This window comes from Lupinus angustifolius, chromosome LG05, assembly GCF_001865875.1.
Source record: "Lupinus angustifolius cultivar Tanjil chromosome LG05, LupAngTanjil_v1.0, whole genome shotgun sequence".
NCBI lineage: Eukaryota > Viridiplantae > Streptophyta > Magnoliopsida > Fabales > Fabaceae > Lupinus > Lupinus angustifolius.
In genome coordinates this window covers 26,080,360-26,100,608 of record NC_032013.1, presented here as the reverse complement: position 1 = coordinate 26,100,608, position 20,249 = coordinate 26,080,360, and the positions used below count along the sequence as shown (strand labels likewise).

Sequence of the window (20,249 nt, the reverse complement as noted above, 5' to 3'; positions counted from 1 at the left end):
CACTCCCTCTTTATTTAATTAAGAGCAAGGTTAGAAATATAGTCTAGTAATGTAAGGTTATTAGATCCTCAAAATGATTAAAATATCAATAATTCAATTCCTGAGAACAACACTTGTTGGAAGGAATAATCATACATCTCGAAAGAGAGGGTAAATGTATACTATTCAATAGATTTATGTGATTTAATGAGTATCACATCAAGTAGACCTAGTTATAGAAAATGTATCAAAAGAAATGTTTTGTTAGCATTTCTTAAAAAAATTCTATTATATATTGGGACTATGAATTTATTGTAATGTGTGTTGCATATAGATATGTGAAAGTAAATGAATACCATAGTTCATTGATGCCTTCATTTCAAGTCACTCTCCAACAAAAGCTTGCTTTCAAGCCTAATTTTATCAATAGATTGGTTAATTCAATCCATGAAGGAAACTGTTCCTAGTGATTATTTTAGAATGATATCTAACCACTACTTTCAACTTTAGGGTTTGTCTAAAAAAAATATAAAAGAAGATAATGTCATGCAATGTGTAGTATATTTAAAGAGAAAAATATATATACACAGATAATATAAAAGTTTTTTATACCGTTACTGTATCATTTACCACTAATTTTTAATTATGTTTGACTTTTCGAAAAAAGTGATTCAAATAAATGGTGAATGATACACTAATTGTATATAATTTTTTATATTGTCAGTACAACAATATTACACTCATATTTAAATTGTTATCTTATTGTTTTACTTGCAAGACAGTCACTTATAATATGTTACTTCAAGTTAATATATCTAATCATTTGTAACGTGAAAGGTTCTTTTTTTTTGGCAAAGGGTTAATTAATGTTGTAATTTGTACTTAATTGAGAATCTTATCTCAAATTTATTCTTCAATTTTAAAAGGAAAATTGATGCAGAAACATTATAATAATTTTATGTTAAGAAAAAAGTGGCTTTAGCTTAGGTTCAATGTACCTACGACAAAAGGTTTGAGAAACTGGTTGGGGTTTGGTAAGGCATTTTAGTCACAAACTCACACGTTGTTGTTGATAAATTAATATCAACTATTATGATGTTAATTATTACATCTCAGCTTAATAATTATTTTGTTGGTTATGTGTGATAACTTTAAAAGCCTAAGTGAAACAATTAGCTCTTGTTGGGGATGGCAACATGTATTAATTTTCCGATCTCAAATCCACAGTATTTATGGGTATCTATGCGGGTAGTGAGTATCCACTACTCAATAAGTTTTTAATTTTAATTGTATATTTATATACTTTGTAATAATGAATATGTAAAAATAATTATCATATGAATAATATGATAAATTTATAATCATAGTTAAATATGCGTAATTTACTATAAAATAATAATAATATATAATTTTAAAATACTATTCAAAATTTATAATATATATATAAATTTAATTAAAAACTAAATTTATAGGTACTCATCCTAGTTATGTAAGGGAAATATATGGTGGCAATGCTATCCCTAATATTTGAAAGAAAAATGTTAAACATCAAGAATTGTCAATTTGGTTATCCAAATATATATATAGTATCTTAAAAGTGATTTAGTTAAATTTGTCATGATTAAATTATAGTAGATCAAATATCATTGTTCGTTTGAAAATTTGTACAAGAAGTTCGTCGATTGTTATTTAAATCAAGATTAGACTTTCAATTTATTACAATTAAATATTGGTGACATTAATTTGGATATTAATGAAACATTACATCATTTACTTTTTCAATCCAAAAAGTGGAACTAAAGTCGTCTTTTCTATTACAAATTGTGTAAACACAATTAATGAACTAAATTAATGTCATTGTCAATTTGTATATTATTAAGCGAACATAAATAACTTTTAAACAATATCATTAACCTTAACATTTTTTTCAATTTAATCCTTACATTTTAAAATAAATTCATCCTTATACTTACCAATGAAAAAACATTATTGATTCTTTAATTTTAGTTATAGAAAAAATCAATAAACTTATAATATTTTTTTCATAAGTTTGATTGAATGATTGCATATAGAATAGTTTGCATGGAACATTTTGAAGGATTATAATCACAACTCCCAATTCTTTTCTCATTTATGTCCTCATTTAATCAAAACAATATTATTTAATTGAAAATAGAATTATAATAATAAAAATTAATATTTGTATATTATTCTATAAAATTTAATTTGCTTAATACATAAGGACATAATTTTCTTGAAACAGAAAATCCTTCTCTGCAATTGACATGTATCACCTTCATTGAAGTTAGTGATGCCTCATTCATGTGATCTTAGATTTAAAGGACTATTAAATTGTTACCTAGTATGTAATCTAGCTTTAAAAATTGAAAATATATATACTTATTTTGCTACAAAACTTGATAACGTTTATATATTTGCAGAATAGGGCTTGGTCAAAACTTTAATTTGCTAAAGAGAAAACTTTAATGTTAAGTATCAAAATAGTTTTAATAATAAAGAAGATTGAAGAATCGTATATGAAGAAATAAAGTATGACAAATTTTATGTGGTGGCACGATGTTGTCCCTGAAGATTGCAAGTTGTTGAATGTTGGGTTGCAAAAAGCTAAAATCAGCAGCAACGTCACCAACAGATATATCTTAAAATGAAATTACTCGTTTGTAAATATATTATCAAAGAGGACTTTATGTGTAAATGCTTTAACAACCGTTTGTTGTAAGTCAACACGCTCAGGGACATTGATGCATTGATGCCAACCATGAAGTTTGAGCCATCAACAAATCTCCCTCGAATCGGTTGTTTCAAAGTTTGTAACACTTTATATACTCATTGAGAATCGTTTCTCATTGATTTGAAAAGTAAAATATGAAATTTTTAACTAATAAGGATGAAAAGTATATATAGTGATACACATTTTGATTTGACGTGCTCCCGTTTACCATATTAAAATATATGGCCTAAAAAAACTAATTAAATTAAATCAATATAAATATTAAAATAGTTAAAATAGATATCTTGCCTTTGGTACATATTTTCTAAATTTTGTAGTACTACTATGTGTATCTTACACTTCTTGGTTAAGAAACAATTCTCTTTTAGGGATGTGTGGTTGCTCATTCCAACAAGTAATACTCACATAAATCGAACATTTGACTTTTCAATCTTTCTGGAATTTAGCAGAATTTTACAATACTATACCAACAACTTGTTGGTTAAAGATTTTCTAAAGTAAACTTATATTAAGTTTATTAGGTATATGAAAAACATTTTTTTCCTTCCAAACCTTCATTTTTTCAAATTGATCTCATATATATATTTTTATCAATTTATTCTCTTCGTTTTACTATTAAAAAATATACAAGACCAATTTTTTGATTACAAAATAGAAAATGAATTTAAAAAAGTGGTGCTAAATGGTAAAATTGAAAAAGAAGGATGGTTAATATTTGAAGCACTCCAACCTAATAATAAACATAGTTTTGATTTCCAATCTAACAATTCTTCTTTTTCTTCTTCTTCTCCTTCAACCACTTTCTCTCTCTCACTTCAAATTCATATTCATAACTTCCTCTTACCAGATCTGAACCCACTCGCACCAGATCCAATGGAAGAAGCGTTGGAACTTGCACGCGCCAAGGACACGAAGGAACGAATGGCTGGAGTGGAACGTCTCCATCAACTTCTAGAAGCTTCTAGAAAGAGCCTCACATCTTCTGAAGTAACTTCTCTTGTTGATTCATGTTTAGATCTATTGAAGGATAACAACTTCCGAGTCTCACAAGGCGCGCTTCAGGCACTCGCTTCCGCCGCCGTTCTCTCCGGCGACCACTTCAAACTCCACTTCAACGCTCTAGTTCCCGCCGTCGTTGACCGATTAGGCGATTCAAAGCAACCTGTTCGTGACGCCGCCAGAAGACTCTTGCTCACTCTTATGGAGGTACCTAATATACTCTGTTGCGTGTTAATTGAAGTTGATTTTGTTTGCGATTGTTCAAGTTAGTGGAAAATTGAAGTGAATGGTGAATTATTAGTGACTTTTGAAGTGTGAACTGCTTTATAAATTCTACTCAAGGTTTTTTTATCGAACTCCTGTGTTTAGATTAGTTTATTTTGTGTTTATAAATTATAATAGCGTATATTTATAATCGTAAGTAGGAAGATACTAAGAATAGTTATCAGTTGAAAAGTGAGACCGAGAACATAGAACTTTGAGCGTATGAAGAGGAAGTTCAGTGGCATTTCAGGACCGATAAAGCTAAGTTGATTTTTGTTTGTAACTGCTACAAATTTAAGTAAATTCTGGCTTATTAGTGAAGTGAAGTCTGAGCGTGTTTTCAGTAGTTTATTTTGTATTTAAAATAGCTTATAATTAAAATCATACCGGAGATCTTTGGGGGAAATGTGATATTGTTTTTCTTCTTGTTGTGGCCAAGTTTAATCAAAATTCGAAAGCTAACATTGAAATTCAGAAGTTGTTAAGAATAGCTATCAGTTGAAAAGTGAGAACAACAAGAATGTAGAACTTTGAGTTTATGAAGAGGAAGCTCGGTTGGCCTCTAAACTCAAGAAGCTCGTTACTGCATGTGAACTGATTTTATAAACCAAAGTTGAATGTGTATTTAACTGCTAAAATTACTGGCAGTTTTTAACTGAACAGTGACTTATTAGTGAGAGTGAAGTGTGAACCCCTTTATAACTACTACTGCCGAAGGATTTTATCGAACACTTGTGTTTGTATTAGTTTATTTTGTAATTGAATTTTTTGTGGAAGAGATCTTTTGTTTTTGTTTTGTATTCGGCCAAACCTAATGAAAGTTATTTAACATATGACGTTATGAGTATAGATTAAATTTTTTTGGGTCTAAAATAGCTTATAACTAAAATCTTAAGGGGAAAGTTGTTAAGAATAGTTACCATTTGAAAAGTGAGACTGAGAAGATAGAACTTAGTGTGTACGCAGTTGAAGTTCGGTGGGTGCATTTAGGTTTTTCTATTGGGTGTTGGGACAAACCAAAAGTTGTCTTATGGTTCTATAGAATAACAATCCTGATGGGTGATGATGACCAATGCATGATTGGATATGTATGAGGTTAGATTGGATTTATTGGCTCTCATTAGGTTTACTAGATACTATGATAATTATAAATTTTAAGTGATAATAATATTACAACATACTTGATCATAGCTGTGGCATTATCCATTAAGATATCTTTAGTGTTTGTCACTGTCTTGCAGCCATTGATTTTTCTTGGTGTCATTTGCAATGCAACAACATCATTGCTTCATCATGTTATCCTAGTAGGTTAGATGAACAAAAATCTTTGTTTCTGGTTTATTATGTGTCCCTGTTATCACCACCTTTTAGATGTCATGTTTTACTTGTGGTGCTACCAATTCAACAAATGAATCTTGCACCATTCGAGTTGTTGTTAACTTTAATTCCAGTGGACCACTAAGAAACACATGAGGAACTGTGTGCAAGTAATCTCTGCAGAAGAAAAAGCAGTTGTAATTTTATGTTTTGATAGTCTTAATATTCCTTAAAAAAAATTAGAATATTAAATCATATCATTTATGAGCCAAACCATGTTTGAATCTGCTGGCAGTTATAATTGTAAGTGAGTTTCAATGACCTGTTGATAGCTATCATCGACTCTGTGGTTACTGATAATGGGTCTTCTTGTGCGCACTGAAGCTTATATCCTCTATTTAACAATAATTATGTACCTATAGACTGTCCTAGGCATCTTCGTTTCTATAATGACGTATGGATGAATATAGGTCTATTGACAAGTTAAGCTGGAAACTGTTAGAGTTGATTATTGCTATGGTTTGTAGATTGTGCTTGGTTGGTTGCACAATGTTGTGATTTATTACCAAATAAGAGGAGTTTCACATGGCAAGTCTATTGGAGAAGGGTTTTATTGATATGTATGTCTTTCTTGTAGCTTGTCTTTGTCCTTTGCAATATACGATTTTCGTAGAAGTAAATGCATAATGTTTTTGTGTGTAGTTTGGTATTTTTGTTATGCTTGCCTAAAGAAGTTATAGTTTTATGCTGTTGGGCTGTTCCATTTGCAGTTTTGAGAATGACACTTTTTGAGTAACTTTCATTTTTAAATATTATTACTTGCAGGTTTCTTCTCCTACAATAATTGTTGAAAGGGCAGGGTCCTTCGCTTGGGCACACAGAAGCTGGAGAGTCCGGGAGGAGTTCACACGAACTGTCACATCTGCAATTGATTTATTTGCATCTACTGAGCTCCCGCTTCAACGTGCTATCTTTCCTCCTGTATGTTCACAAATATGAAGTGCTTATTTCGGTTTTGTTTGATACTTTTAGGATTCAATACTAACTCCTTCCTGAACTTAATCAATTGTCAGGTTTTGCATTTGCTGAATGATCCTAATCCTTCTGTTAGGGAAGCAGCTATTTTGTGCATTGAGGTAAGTATACATTATCTCGTCATTTAATATTGTACATATTGACTGAAAGACTATGTTACATTATTAAGTTTATGTTAGTTACCCTAAAATGGGATTTATGCTATATAAATAATTAATTTAATGTGGTGAAGGCTTTACTATACAACACTTGAAATGGTTGGATTCACAGTGAGATTGATTGCAGTCCCTAACTCAATGTGGATTACTGTAATATCAAATCGGCCTGATGTTATAAAATATCTGTCTTCATTTTTCAAGGCACAAGGCTTGTGAATTTCATGTCTCAGAATAATCTCATCTAGTTGTTTGAAGTTATGTTTTTAAGGAGCTTATTCAATTATGTATGATTATGAAATACTGAATTTTATGGTTTACTAATGGATATCATGATGTAAAAAGCAAAGGTTTTATTAATGTATTTATTACCGGAGAATAGCAATTTTTGATATTTAATTAAGATGAATATTACTGTTAGTACATTTCTTTGACATTCTTCTTTTATTTTTCTACAGGAGATGTATGTACAAGCTGGGCCTCAATTTCGTGATGAACTTCAACGCCACAACCTTCCTTCATCTTTGGTAAATATCAAACAAAGAATCAATTACCTGATTTTATTGTTATTTATTTAATATATACACACATTTTAGCACAGGAGTATGAACCTTAAAATGCAAATTTACATTTTAATGCTAACTGCTGCAATATTTTTTTTCATTTCTTTTAAATGCAATCATAATGCTTTCAGGTGAAAGATATTAATGCCCGGCTAGAGGGAATTCAACCAAAAGTTCGTGCTTCAGATGGTGTTCCAAGTGGTTATATTACTGGGGAAATTAAGCCTTTGACTGTTAATCCCAAAAAAAGTAGTCTAAAGGCTAAAAATTCAACAAGGGAGACCTCTCTTTTTGGAGGTTAGAATATTTGCAATTCATTGATAAATTATGTTTCTACTGTAAATTTAGTATTACTGTAAGGCATTAGCTTATATTTTACCATATACTTTTGTGTGTCACTTACTCTACCATTGTCTATTTGCCTTATAATTTGCTTTTGTACCTTATTTGCCCTTGATTTGAGATGAACTGCACAAAAGTGAATAGTGACAATACTGGTTCATACTTAAAGCATTTGAATGATGTGGTTACAGTGGGACAAGTTTCCTATTCCATATTGGCATCACATTCTTTTGTTTAAATTTAGAATTCTTTTATCTTTTTTCATCATATATCTTTAAAATGAGCTTTCTCATAATGAGTAGATTGTCATATAATAGAATCAGAAGAGAGAGATAGAGAGGAGAGAAACTGAAATAACTGCTTTCTGTTAATGAATGTTAACTTTTACAGAGACTAGCTAATGACTTATTCAGTGAGAGGCTGACAGCTAACCCCAGCTTACTAACTAATATATAAGCTTCCTATTAAGACTATACAATACAATTATATAATAAGCTTGACTGTCCTAATATCACATCTTCAAAATTTTGATGATAAGGGATGCTATTTCTGTTTGCACTAATTATGATGATTATTTTGTGTAACATATTTGGAATTTTGTGATATTGTAGCTACCATGTTTCGTTGCTTAATTTCACAAGTTTATTATGCATTAACATTGGGATCCTACCTTTTATTACATGTTGGCATTGTGATCTGACTATTTTTTTTATTCGTTGAATGATGGATATTTTATGCATTTCATCAAATGATTCTTTTACATGGGATGGAAGTGAAAAATATGTAAAAATAGAGATGCTATCAATGTTGGAAGCAAAATGATTGAGAAGAAGATAGAATGAATGAGCAAACATGATAAATAACATCCCAAGTTGTATATTTGAAAAGGAATTTGCACATTATATATTGTTAACATTCTGTGTATTGTCAGGCAAGTGTGCTACCTAACTTGTCTCCTTTTTAGCTGAATTTTTTATATTTTATTTTATACACAAATTGTACAAATACATGAACTATTTAAATATAAATTTTGTTTATTCAATTGTTAGCAGGAGATGGTGATGTCACTGAGAAACCCTTAGACCCCATCAAGGTATATTCAGAGAAGGAGTTAATCAGGGAAATTGAGAAGATTGCATCTACCCTTATACCAGAAAAAGACTGGTCAATTCGTATTGCTGCTATGCAGAGAATTGAAGGTCTTGTTCTAGGAGGTTGGTGTTTCCATACTCCCTTTCATGAGTATGCACATAATTATCTAGGCATGCTTGTAGTATGTCATAGGAGCTCAATCAGAATTGCGAAGAACAATTAAGGAATTGAATATGATTGCTTGTTACTCTGAATTCCCATGATTTGAAGAGTCTGGCCTCTCCCTCACTCCCCCGGTACTCGAGAGACCCAGTTCTCTCCTTACCCTTCACTACTCTCAGCCCCTGAATGATTATCTCCCTTCGAACCCATTTTTTATTATTTTCAACATACCATGCCTTATTTCTCTAATTATCCCAACCTCCAACTAACTAACACATTAACAGACACCTAACGCGTAGGGGTTGCCTAACAATATGCCACATGCCCACAATCTTGAGAATTGTTTTTCCGGTTTAGCCTAGAAGGTCAAGAACATTGGCCATTGTTTGTAGAATACCTTTAACATGAAAGATTGGTTTGACAGAGATTTATGATGATCTTATTAGAATTTGGTATCAGATTTTAATTTTTGATGTTGATTCAATATGTAAGTCTTCCAACCGAACTGTATCATCAAAGATTTATGAAAATATGTACATCATTAATAGAAAATAAAAAGCAAACTTAAATGATTGTAGGGCTACTACAACCGGTGAGGGATACCTGTCAACCAAGTGTGATATCATGTGTGGAGGTTTAATTTTTAGGGTCCTAGTTCTACGGAAGAAAGGGTGTGTTGGCTTAAACATTTTTTTCACTTTTCTAGCTAAACTGATTTGATTGAACATTTTAAAATTTAATAGGTCTTTTTCATTTATTTCTTTATTTGAGTCCTCTCATTTGCCTTTCCTTTTATTTTTTAACTTTTATTTTTGCTATTTTAAAGGAAATTTACCTCCTTTATTATTTATTATTATAGTCACTGAGCTTTTAAAGTGTAACACAATCTCTCTCTACCCCCTCCTCCCATGGAACTTTTCAACATATTTTTAATTCTATCCTCATCAGGTGCTGCTGATTATCCATGTTTCCGTGGACTTCTGAAACAACTTATTGGACCGTTAAGCACACAATTGTCAGATCGAAGGTCTAGCATTGTCAAGCAGGTGCAATAATATTTCCTTTTGTCCCATATTCTCTTATAAATAATTGTGAGATGGGCCGCTGGCTCATCTGTAGAGGGGAGATTGAGGTGGGATTGAAGATGGATGGGCCTTACAACAATAAGGACCTGCGTGTATGTAGGAGGAGGATAAGGGATTGTAGTAAGGGCAAGGAAGGAATTATAATCATTGAAGGAAGCACTGGAGTGGAGCAACTAGTTGGAGGAAAGAGGGAAGGATATAACAGCACGAACGTATGGCATATGATGAATGGGGCAGGGGAAAGAGATCAAATGGTATATACAGGGGTGCAGAAAAGGAGATGTGGCACTCTATGTTGAATGATGCCCTGCATTTAAGTTCACTGATCCTGTCTCTAGGTCATGTTCTGATCATATCATTACTCACACATGACTGTTTTTTTGTTTTTTTGTGTGCTTTGTTCTAGGCTTGCCATTTACTGTGCTTTTTGTCAAAGGATCTCTTGGGTGATTTTGAAGTATGTGCTGAAATGTTTATTCCAGTAAGTTCAACTCACTTTCTTTGTTTTTTATGATTGTGATGATTTCAGAATCTTTATTAATGCTTGTTCTGATAATCAGGTCCTTTTCAAGCTGGTTGTGATTACTGTGCTTGTAATTGCAGAGTCTTCAGACAACTGCATTAAAACGGTAATGCAATATGCTCATCTATAAATATAAGCTAGATCCATGCACGTACTAATTTATGTTCATGTATTTTCTAGACCATGGCATTTTTCCTGCACATGCATCTATACATTCAAGAACGTAATTTCTAGGAGCTGTAGTTTCAATGCATGCACTTACATTTTTTCTATCACATTCATCACATGACATCTAAAGTGCCTACAAGTACCAACATACTAATGCATTCATTAGCAATTCATGCAATTCACTTTATTTTTTTTTATTCTCTCTCTTTTCCTTTTCCTATAAGAAAACCCTTAAGTTCAACATGGTATCGAAATGGTACCATCCTCCATGACCTGTCATGTCATTATGCTGCTTCCGAGCACCATAAAATTTTGAACCTTTGCCTGAAATAAGCTCAATCCACCAAACTTTTTAACACCAATTGTCTTAGTTTTTTATGCCTTAATCACACTCGCTGCTTGTACCATTTGGCTCACCTCCTCACTCTTTGCCCGACTGTCACTTTTTGGGCACCTCTGCCTGTTGTTTGCCTCTTTCTGCAACTGATGCTAAAGCCTGCATCAATTGCAGCCACCTCTTTCCACCATGGCAACAATCTTAACTGCGGCCTCCTTCCTGCTGTCCTGTTTTCATTGTAGCAACAGCCGATCATCCTTTCATTGCTGGCCGGCCAGCGTTTATTGCTGATTCGTCTTTGTCACAGTGTTAGCTGCCTTCATTTCAGCCTATATCTCTTTCTTTGCCTTTGGTTTGAAAGATTGGCTCCATGGTCTTGAGTCTCGACTCAGATGCAGTTTGGCAATTTTCCCATTGTAGATCTTAATTGGAGCGATCTAAAGCTTGAGAAGTTTTAGCTTGAGCAGGAGTGTTGGAAATATAATGTAGATCCATGCACTTTATTAATTGTTATTCATGTATTTTCTAGATTCATGGTATTTTTCCTATGCATCTACACATCCAATAACAACTTCTAGGAGTTGTAGTTTCAATGCATGTGCTTAGGTTCTTTGTATCACATCTATCATATGACATCTAAAGCACCTATAAATACCCGTGTACTAGTGCATTTGTAAGCAATTAAAGCAACTGAGCAAATCAAATCTCTTTTGTCTATTCTTTCTTTTCCTATCGGAATTCCTTAATTTCAACAACCTAATTGCCTGTTTCTTCTTATCCCATTTTCTATGTGCCATTTTCACCATTGTACCCTACTTAACAGATGCTGCGCAACTGCAAAGTTGCTCGTGTGCTTCCTCGTATAGCTGATTGTGCAAAAACTGATCGCAACGCAGTACTTCGTGCAAGGTATGAAAATAAACTATTGGAAAGAGACATGTGGTTGTTTTTTCGTTTTTTATTAATGTCATTTGCATTGTAGGTGTTGTGAATATGCTCTTTTGGTCCTAGAACATTGGCCTGATGCACCAGAAATACACCGGTCAGCTGATTTATATGAGGATATGATAAAGTGCTGTGTCAAAGATGCAATGAGTGAGGTAGCTTTATAGTTTTAGGTTATTCGACTTTTGTAAACATAATTTGTTCAGCATATATGCAACTTTGATTAGCTTTCCATTTTGTTGCTCCTATTACTAAAGTAGAAGTTTGTATTACTTTGGTATGTGGGTTGCAGTTGCAATTGTGGGAAGTTTTGAGTGATTCTCGTGCTTTTTGCTTATTCTTCGGCAACATTGCAGTTTAATGTAGTCTGGTAATCTGCAATGACCAGCCAAAGAAAAAGTGTCACATCCTTTGTTTTCACATATACACGCACATCATCAGCATAAACCATCTTACTTATATACTGGCAGGAACTAGAAAATGCAGGCACTGTTGTATTTAAAAAATTCTGATATATCTCATACTTTTATTTGGTATCAGTTCCAGAAGAAGGTTCCGTATAGTGTATACAAGTGTATTTATCTTCCCCGCTCTCTAATCTCTAAATATAAAAAGAAATGATGGAGAAGACATCAAGGGTTTGCAAACCTCCCTGTCCAAAGCTGCAAAACCTTGCTCAGTTCATGCCTGCCCTTATCACTCACTTCCATTTTCCTTAGGATTAGTTTGGGAGTTGGATTTTGGGGGGAAAGGGAAGGCTTGGGAGCCATGAAATACACTTGTGAGATGACTCCCAAGCCTCCCCTTTCCCTTCCTTCCCCTCCAAAATCCAACTCCCAAACAAACCCTTAAGCTCCTCCCCCCATGAGTCAAACTAGTGAATGTTCTTTCTTGACTTCCTCGCTTCATGACTTCCTATGTGGATCAAACGATGCCAATGTGTTCTATCAACAAACAAATTTTCTGATAGGTCATTTAGGTCTAAGTTCATTTGAATGGTTTCACCTAGAGTTTTTTTGTCTTCCTATTCCTTTAATTATCCTGTCATTCCTCATTTGATAAACTCTACAGCTGGGGCTTCTATATGTCTTCTTTTCACATTTCCAAACCATCTTAGGCGCGATTCAACCATCTTTACCTCGTTAGGTACCCCTCCCACCTTCAAACTAATACATTCATTCCTATCTTTTCTTATATGGCCATTCATTCAACACAAATTCTCAACTCTGCTACAATGCTCTTCTTGGCATTTTACCGCCCTAAAGAAAGTGTGAAATTTGTTTGTCAAATGATTAAAACAATAGATATTTTCATTAGAAGTTTTCCAAGATGACGTGATTATTTCGTCATTCTGTTTCTTTGTACAGCTGTGTTTTTTAAAATGTTGGAAAAAATTTCTTGTGGTATGCTGTAGAGTTATTCTGTAAACTATACTCATTTACTCTTTTTTTTTTCTTGCAGCCCTTTTTGTTTATAAAATATTATTGGTATATGACAGAAGCTTGTTAGCATATTCATTGACATGACGTTGTTCACACTAGACCTCATTATTGTTATCAAGATATATATGTGCATGAAACTGATCAGTATTAAACTTGATAGGTGCGATCTACTGCAAGGATGTGCTACAGAATGTTTGCGAAAACTTGGCCAGAGCGTTCTCGACGCCTATTTCTGTCCTTTGATCCTGTTATTCAAAGGGTATACACTTATGATCTTTTGGGTGCTATTCTTACTTTGTTTTGTTTCTTAAGCCTTTTTTGAAGTGAATGCAAATTACAGTTAATAAATGAAGAAGATGGAGGAATACATAGGCGACATGCTTCACCTTCCGTTCGTGATAGAGGTGGAACGATGTCATTACCCAGTCAAGCCGCTGCTCCATCTTATCTATCTAGTTATGGAACTTCAGCTATTGTTGCAATGGATAGAAGTTCAAGTTTATCATCTGGGACATCTATCTCCTCCGGTGTACTTCTGTCGCAAGCTAAGTCACTTGGAAAGGGTACAGAACGAACTTTGGAAAGTGTTTTACATGCAAGCAAACAGAAGGTCTCTGCTATTGAAAGCATGCTTAGAGGTCTGGATTTGTCTGATAAACACAATTTATCTCAACGTCCATCAAGTTTGGATCTAGGTACCAGATAACTTTGCCTGCTAAATATTTTAATTTATATCTGAATTTTCTGGATTTGATGCCATTTAATAGTTGGTAGTGTTTGTGATATGGTTTTTTATAAATTATTAATGAGCGGCTAAATTTTTCTCTTATTGTCCCTAGTGCAGGAGTTGACCCTCCATCGTCTCGTGATCCACCATTCCCCGCTGCTGTTCCTGCCTCTAATCATTTGACAAGCTCTTTAACAACAGAATCAACTGCGTCTGGTGTCAATAAGGGTAGTAAAAGAAATGGTGGTCTGGTTTTGTCTGACATAATTACTCAAATTCAAGCTTCCAAAGATTCTGCCAAGTTATCATATCATAGTAACGTTGGTATTGAGCCTTTATCATATTCGAGTAAAAGGGGTCCTGAGAGATTGCAAGAAAGAAGTTCTGTTGAGTACAACAGTGACATTAGGGAGGCTAGGAGATTTAAGAATCCCAATACTGATAAACATTATTTGGATGGTCCTGATAGAAATGGAAACTTTAGGGATTCACATAATAGTTATGTGCCCAATTTCCAGAGGCCACTGTCGAGAAAGAATGTATCTGGTCGTATGTCTGCTGGCAGAAGGAGTTTTGATGATAATCAGGTGTCTGTTGGAGAGATGGCAAGTCATGTAGATGGACCGACATCTCTTCAAGAAGCTTTGAGTGAAGGACTAAGTTCAGGTTCTGACTGGTCTGCAAGGGTTGCTGCCTTCAATTATCTGCATTCTTTGTTGCAGCAAGGTCCAAAGGGAATTCAAGAAGTTGTCCAGAATTTTGAGAAAGTAATGAAGTTGTTTTTTCAACACTTGGATGATCCTCACCATAAAGTTGCACAGGCTGCACTTTCAACACTTGCAGATATTGTTCCAGCATGCCGAAAGCCTTTTGAGGGTTACATGGAAAGAATATTACCCCATGTATTTTCTCGGTTAATTGACCCAAAAGAGCTTGTTAGGCAGCCATGTTCAACAACTTTAGAAGTTGTTAGTAAAACTTACAGTGTAGATTCTCTCTTGCCTGCATTGTTACGTTCACTAGATGAACAAAGATCTCCAAAGGCTAAGTTGGCTGTTATTGAATTTGCTATCAATTCCTTTAACAAACATGCAGTGAATCCAGAAGGTGCTGCTAATATCGGCATCCTAAAATTATGGTTTGCTAAGTTAATCCCGTTTGTTCATGACAAAAATACAAAACTTAAAGAAGCGGCTATTACATGCATTATATCAGTGTACTCTCACTTTGATTCAGTTGCAGTTCTTAACTTCATTCTCAGTTTGTCAGTTGAAGAACAAAATTCCTTGAGACGAGCTCTTAAACAGTATACTCCTCGTATTGAAGTAGACCTAATGAACTATCTGCAGAACAAGAAAGAGAGACAACGTTCTAAATCTTCATATGATCCATCTGATGTTGTGGGAACATCCTCCGAAGATGGATATGTTGGTTTCTCTAGGAAAACTCATTACCTTGGAAGATATTCTGCTGGTTCTGTAGATAGTGATAGTGGCAGGAAGTGGAGTTCCCAGGATTCAACCCTGATTAAGGCCAGTCTTGACCAAGCAGCTTCTGGTGAAACTCAGGAATATTTGTATCAGAATATTGAGACTGATTATAACAGTGGTAGTCTTGGTTTAAAAGCTAAAGATCTTCCTTATGCAGTCAATCCGATGGATCAAAACTTTGGCTCTCAGACTAACCAACTTGGACATATGGACCATAGCATGAACTTTGAGGGCCTTTCAACTCCTCGTCTGGATGTTAATGGTTTGATGTCATTGGAGAATTTAAATGTTGCTGAAGACTATGTACTTGACAAAGAACATCCTTCTGAATTGGAACTTAATCATCACTCAGCTGAAGCTCTAAAGGTTTACTCCTTGACAGACACAAGACCCAGTGTTCCCCAAATTCTTAATGTGGTCAGTTATACAACTTTTAGATTATGAGTTGACTTTGTAATTTTATAATTTTTTTAATAGTTGTTATAAATATAGGTTGATAGAAAGTGGTCCAGGTTAGGATAAGAACTGTATTATTGATGGAAATCACTATGAATACATTGAATTCTCTAGGTATTCAAGAGACCTAGAATTCTCCCTATGCCAAAGGCCCCAACTACTATCAACAAATGACAAGATCCCTCTATTTCTCAACCCTTCCTCTTATTTGTAGGCAACATGCCTTATTTCTCTAGCTGTCCCAGCCCAAAACTAACTAACTAACGCTAACAGATTTCTAACTAAGTGACTAGGGGTTACCTAAGATAGATAGAGATAGTGAGTGAGAGGAGGCCCATAAAGCATTAATGCAAACTGCTGTAAAAAAAATAGGAAGAAAAATGATCATCGACTCAATAGATCAATCCAATCCATTTGCAAAACAGAGCTTGTTCCAAAGTAGCCAAGTCATACCACAATGTAATTACAATGGGCTACATGTGGAGTCAGCTTTATGTAGTTTATGTGCTTGTAAATGATCATTATTTAGTTCTATTTTATCACAACTGAACATACAAATTTGTTGTTTTATGTAGATATGCAGTGGGGGTGATGGAAGCTCTATTTCAAGTAAGAGGACTGCTCTTGAACAGTTAGTTGAAGCTTCTACAACAAATGATCATTCTATTTGGATGAAGGTATGTTTAATTTGATAAAAAATGATCATTCTATTCTTTCTGTCGCCAAGTTGTATGATCATCAGTGGTACTTGTTAAATGCAATTTATTTTGGATTGAAAAGAAAATCCCTCTTCATAATCACACCAATATATTCTCTTGTGATTCCACTTTTCATTTCGCAGTTAATATTAATATTGAGTTATGCTGTTTGTAGTAGTTTTTTTAATCGAAATTTTAAAACTTGCATCTGTATTTGTGAATTTGAGCCCTGTATAAATATAGCCTAGCTTGCCTACTTATCTTTTTCCTTTACATTAATGCAAAAGACCTTGGCTGTTGGATTGTGAATGTTTACCGATTCTTTATGTGCAATCACCCGTTAGATTGATAAATAGATAAATCCTCCTTCTAAAAGAATTGTCATTTCTGCAATTATGTTAAACAATGAACAGTATACTTGAATTTGTGTTCTTCATGTGATGATAGTTTCATGGTATACTTGCAGTACTTCAATCAGATTTTGACAGTTGTGCTTGAGGTGCTGGATGATTCAGATTCCTCAATCAGGGAACTTGCTCTTTCTTTGATAGTGGAAATGCTTAAAAACCAGGTTCTTGCTACTCTGCGTGTCATTTTTTGTTGGAATATGCTCTTCCTAATATCAGTACTTGCAACTTTAAACATTTCTTCTTCTGTAGGCATTTCGGGACCTTCAATTATATTCATAAGAAATTCTCTGTGTACTTTTTATTTTTTCCAGAAAGATGCCATGGAAAACTCAGTTGAGATTGTAATTGAGAAGCTGCTTCATGTTACAAAAGATAATGCTGCTAAGGTAACCAAATCTATCCTGTCCTAGCTTTTTTATATATGTTTTTCTCCCTACACCCACCCTCTTTTATCCCTGATTCAGGTCTCAAATGAAGCAGAGCACTGCCTGACCATTGTTTTATCACAGTACGATCCATTCAGATGTTTAAGTGTATGTATTTCTCAAAAAAAAATTTACTTCGGCCCTTCCTAGTTTAAACTAAGTGGGGCTTACCTAGTTAACTTAAAGCTGAATTTCGGAGTTTAAACTGTTTCAGGTTATTGTGCCTCTGCTGGTCACTGAGGATGAGAAAACTCTGGTGACTTGCATTAATTGCTTGACAAAGGTAATTGCCTTGGACAGCCTTCAATTCTATTTTGGAATGAAATTCCTTATGAATCAAATGGTATATCAAAATGGGGGAAATATTACTTTGAATCTTGGGTGTATCTTTCTATGACACATACACAGATATATGTATGTGTGCGTGTGTGTATATATATATATTAGATTTTAAATATGGATATATCTTGGGGCCTCTTGGTTACTCCAGCCGATATTCCATTTCATCTGTTTGTGAGGAAATGCTCTTAAGAGTTTTCATAATTCTTAGGGTTTGTATGCGAATTAGTTTTTGGAGAAGATGCCATAATTCTTAGGGTTTCCATGGGCATCTTTCTGGAAAGATGCCATAATTCTTAGGGTTTGTATGCGAATTAGTTTTCACAATGAAACCAATTCTCTCATGAGTATATTTCATTGTTCCCAAATGCTCTTAAGGTCCTGAACACATACATTGTTCCCTGATTGCTCTTATGGATGGAAATTGGTGTGCATACACTATATACTGCCTCAAGTGTTGTCACTCAAACAGTGAATGATAGTGGCTAGGGAATACAAGTGGATTTTATATCACTAGTGCATGTAAAAAGGTTATTGTTTTTCTTGTTTGACGAATTGGTTTAAGAATCCTATATATATTTTATATCACATACCATATATTTTTTATAATTCACCATATCTCAATATCTGTAATTTTATATTATATTATACCTGTTTCACATATAATACCATTGCTTCATAGGTAGTGATCCTTTTTTGCATGAACTAAGTATGCCTTATAAACATTTATCTTCATTCAACATCATATTCGTTTCTTCAGCTTGTGGGCCGGCTCTCTCAGGAGGAACTGATGGCTCAGCTACCCTCGTTTCTGCCTGCTCTTTTTGAAGCTTTTGGAAATCAGTGTGCAGATGTTCGCAAGGTATGTGGGTTTATCTGCAGTATGTTATGTCCCTTTTCTTCATACATCTAATGAAATTTTAGATGGTAAATTATTTTATCCCCAGTCATAGAAGGGTGTAAAGTGTTCTGTGGAGTTATAACAAATTTATCTGACAACTGGAGATTAGATGCTTCAGACCTTTTTGATACCCTCGTAAAATTGTCTATCAAAAAAATTAGCAGAAAAAGTATTCTGGCTTCTGGGGCAAATGACATTTTGCCATTGGTTGAAACTTGAAACTTATTCTGGTTATTAAGCTCAACCTTCTTTGAATTGTTTGAGCTGGTCTTGGTTGTTGACGAGTTTACGACCATAAGCATGCCTTTTATTGAAGGCTAACATTGTTTTTAAAAATAGTTTCTTCCTAACTTAAGGTCACTTTACACCATTCTTCATGAATAGGTAACCTTCCATATTACCTTTAAAATATTAGCTGTATGTAGAAAAGGGATTCTCTAAAGTGACCAACATCGTAAAGTGGGAATGTAAGGTGCATTCATCCTTGATTAGCTAATATGCATTAAGATCTCAATCTTCTTTAACTAAAGTGTGGATACACCATTACACCCTTGTTTACTTTTGATGAGTGTGAAGTTATGCTACATTTGTATTGCATTTAACTTGCATTCTAGGACATAATTAGGACTTTAGGATTGTTTTTAGCTTTTATTTCTCTTTGTTCGGGTTAAGCGGGTGTTTTTGGCCATGTTGTACAACAATATTGTGAAAATTTGTTGCCTTGTTTTGCATGTCCTTTTCTCCCTTTTTAGATTCATTACTCTCATTTATGTTAATGGTGGATGTTTACAGACTGTTGTTTTCTGTCTTGTGGATATCTACATCATGCTTGGTAAAGCATTCTTGCCATATTTGCAAGGGCTTAACAGCACACAGTTGAAGTTGGTCACAATTTATGCCAATCGAATCTCACAAGCCAGGACAGGGAAAGCAATTGATGTCACTCATGATTAGCATCATTAGGAAGAAAATTTGTGGATTTTGGGTGTTTGTCTTTTTCATTGTTGTGCATTTTTGTATATCTTTGTGTGCATGAATTTTAGTGGTGGGTTCCATTGTCTTCTTTTTTTTTTACCTTTGTTCTTTAAATATATAGCTTTTTTGTCTTTCCCTTTTTCTTGCCAATGTTTGTTGGGACCTAGAGAGTGCTGGTTGTGAAATACAGTATGCAAATTGTAATCTACATTGATTGTACATTATTGATTGTATTTAAAGTTTTCCAAGAAAGCCTCATTGGTTCGGTTACTTGAATATTTTGGATTCAGGTATTTTTGGAAAGCTTTACAAGTTACATTTCATATTGCACCAAAAGATAGATTCTTTACTTTTGTTTGATCAACAATAGATCATAAAGTAAGGAATAGAGCCAGTCATAAGAGGACCACAACTAATGAACTATGCTAAAAACGCTTGCTCATGTGGGTCAGGAATTGAAAACACTATAGTCTGATGCAAGGAATCGAAAACACTCATGTGGCTCGTTCGATCATTTCCCTCTCGAAACTTATATTTTTCTTTTTAAAAGAAATGGAACTATTTAGGGACTTTATGTCAATGACACGTACTCATATAAGTAATTCTTGATTTGGTCACTTACGGTTTTTGTACACATCAACTTAGTCTCTAATAAATAGTAATATTGA

General features: G+C 33.9%; 1 protein-coding gene across 2 annotated transcripts; it reads left to right on the top strand.

The window, feature by feature from the left end:
• On the top strand, nt 3,483–19,857 carry LOC109348427 (CLIP-associated protein-like). 2 transcript variants are annotated; one of them, XM_019588861.1, is made up of 21 exons: nt 3,483–3,937; nt 6,137–6,292; nt 6,385–6,447; nt 6,960–7,028; nt 7,196–7,361; nt 8,459–8,620; nt 9,609–9,706; nt 10,152–10,226; nt 10,306–10,374; nt 11,597–11,682; nt 11,756–11,873; nt 13,321–13,419; nt 13,501–13,855; nt 14,005–15,794; nt 16,409–16,510; nt 16,998–17,102; nt 17,253–17,327; nt 17,406–17,474; nt 17,581–17,649; nt 18,466–18,567; nt 19,399–19,857. In XM_019588861.1, the coding sequence occupies exons 1-21, from the start codon at nt 3,605–3,607 to the stop codon at nt 19,558–19,560; spliced, it is 4,323 nt and encodes a 1,440-aa protein (XP_019444406.1). In that variant the 5' UTR covers nt 3,483–3,604; the 3' UTR covers nt 19,561–19,857. The 2 variants fall into 2 exon arrangements, with proteins under 2 accessions (XP_019444406.1, XP_019444405.1); XM_019588860.1 differs by having other exon boundaries at nt 8,456–8,620.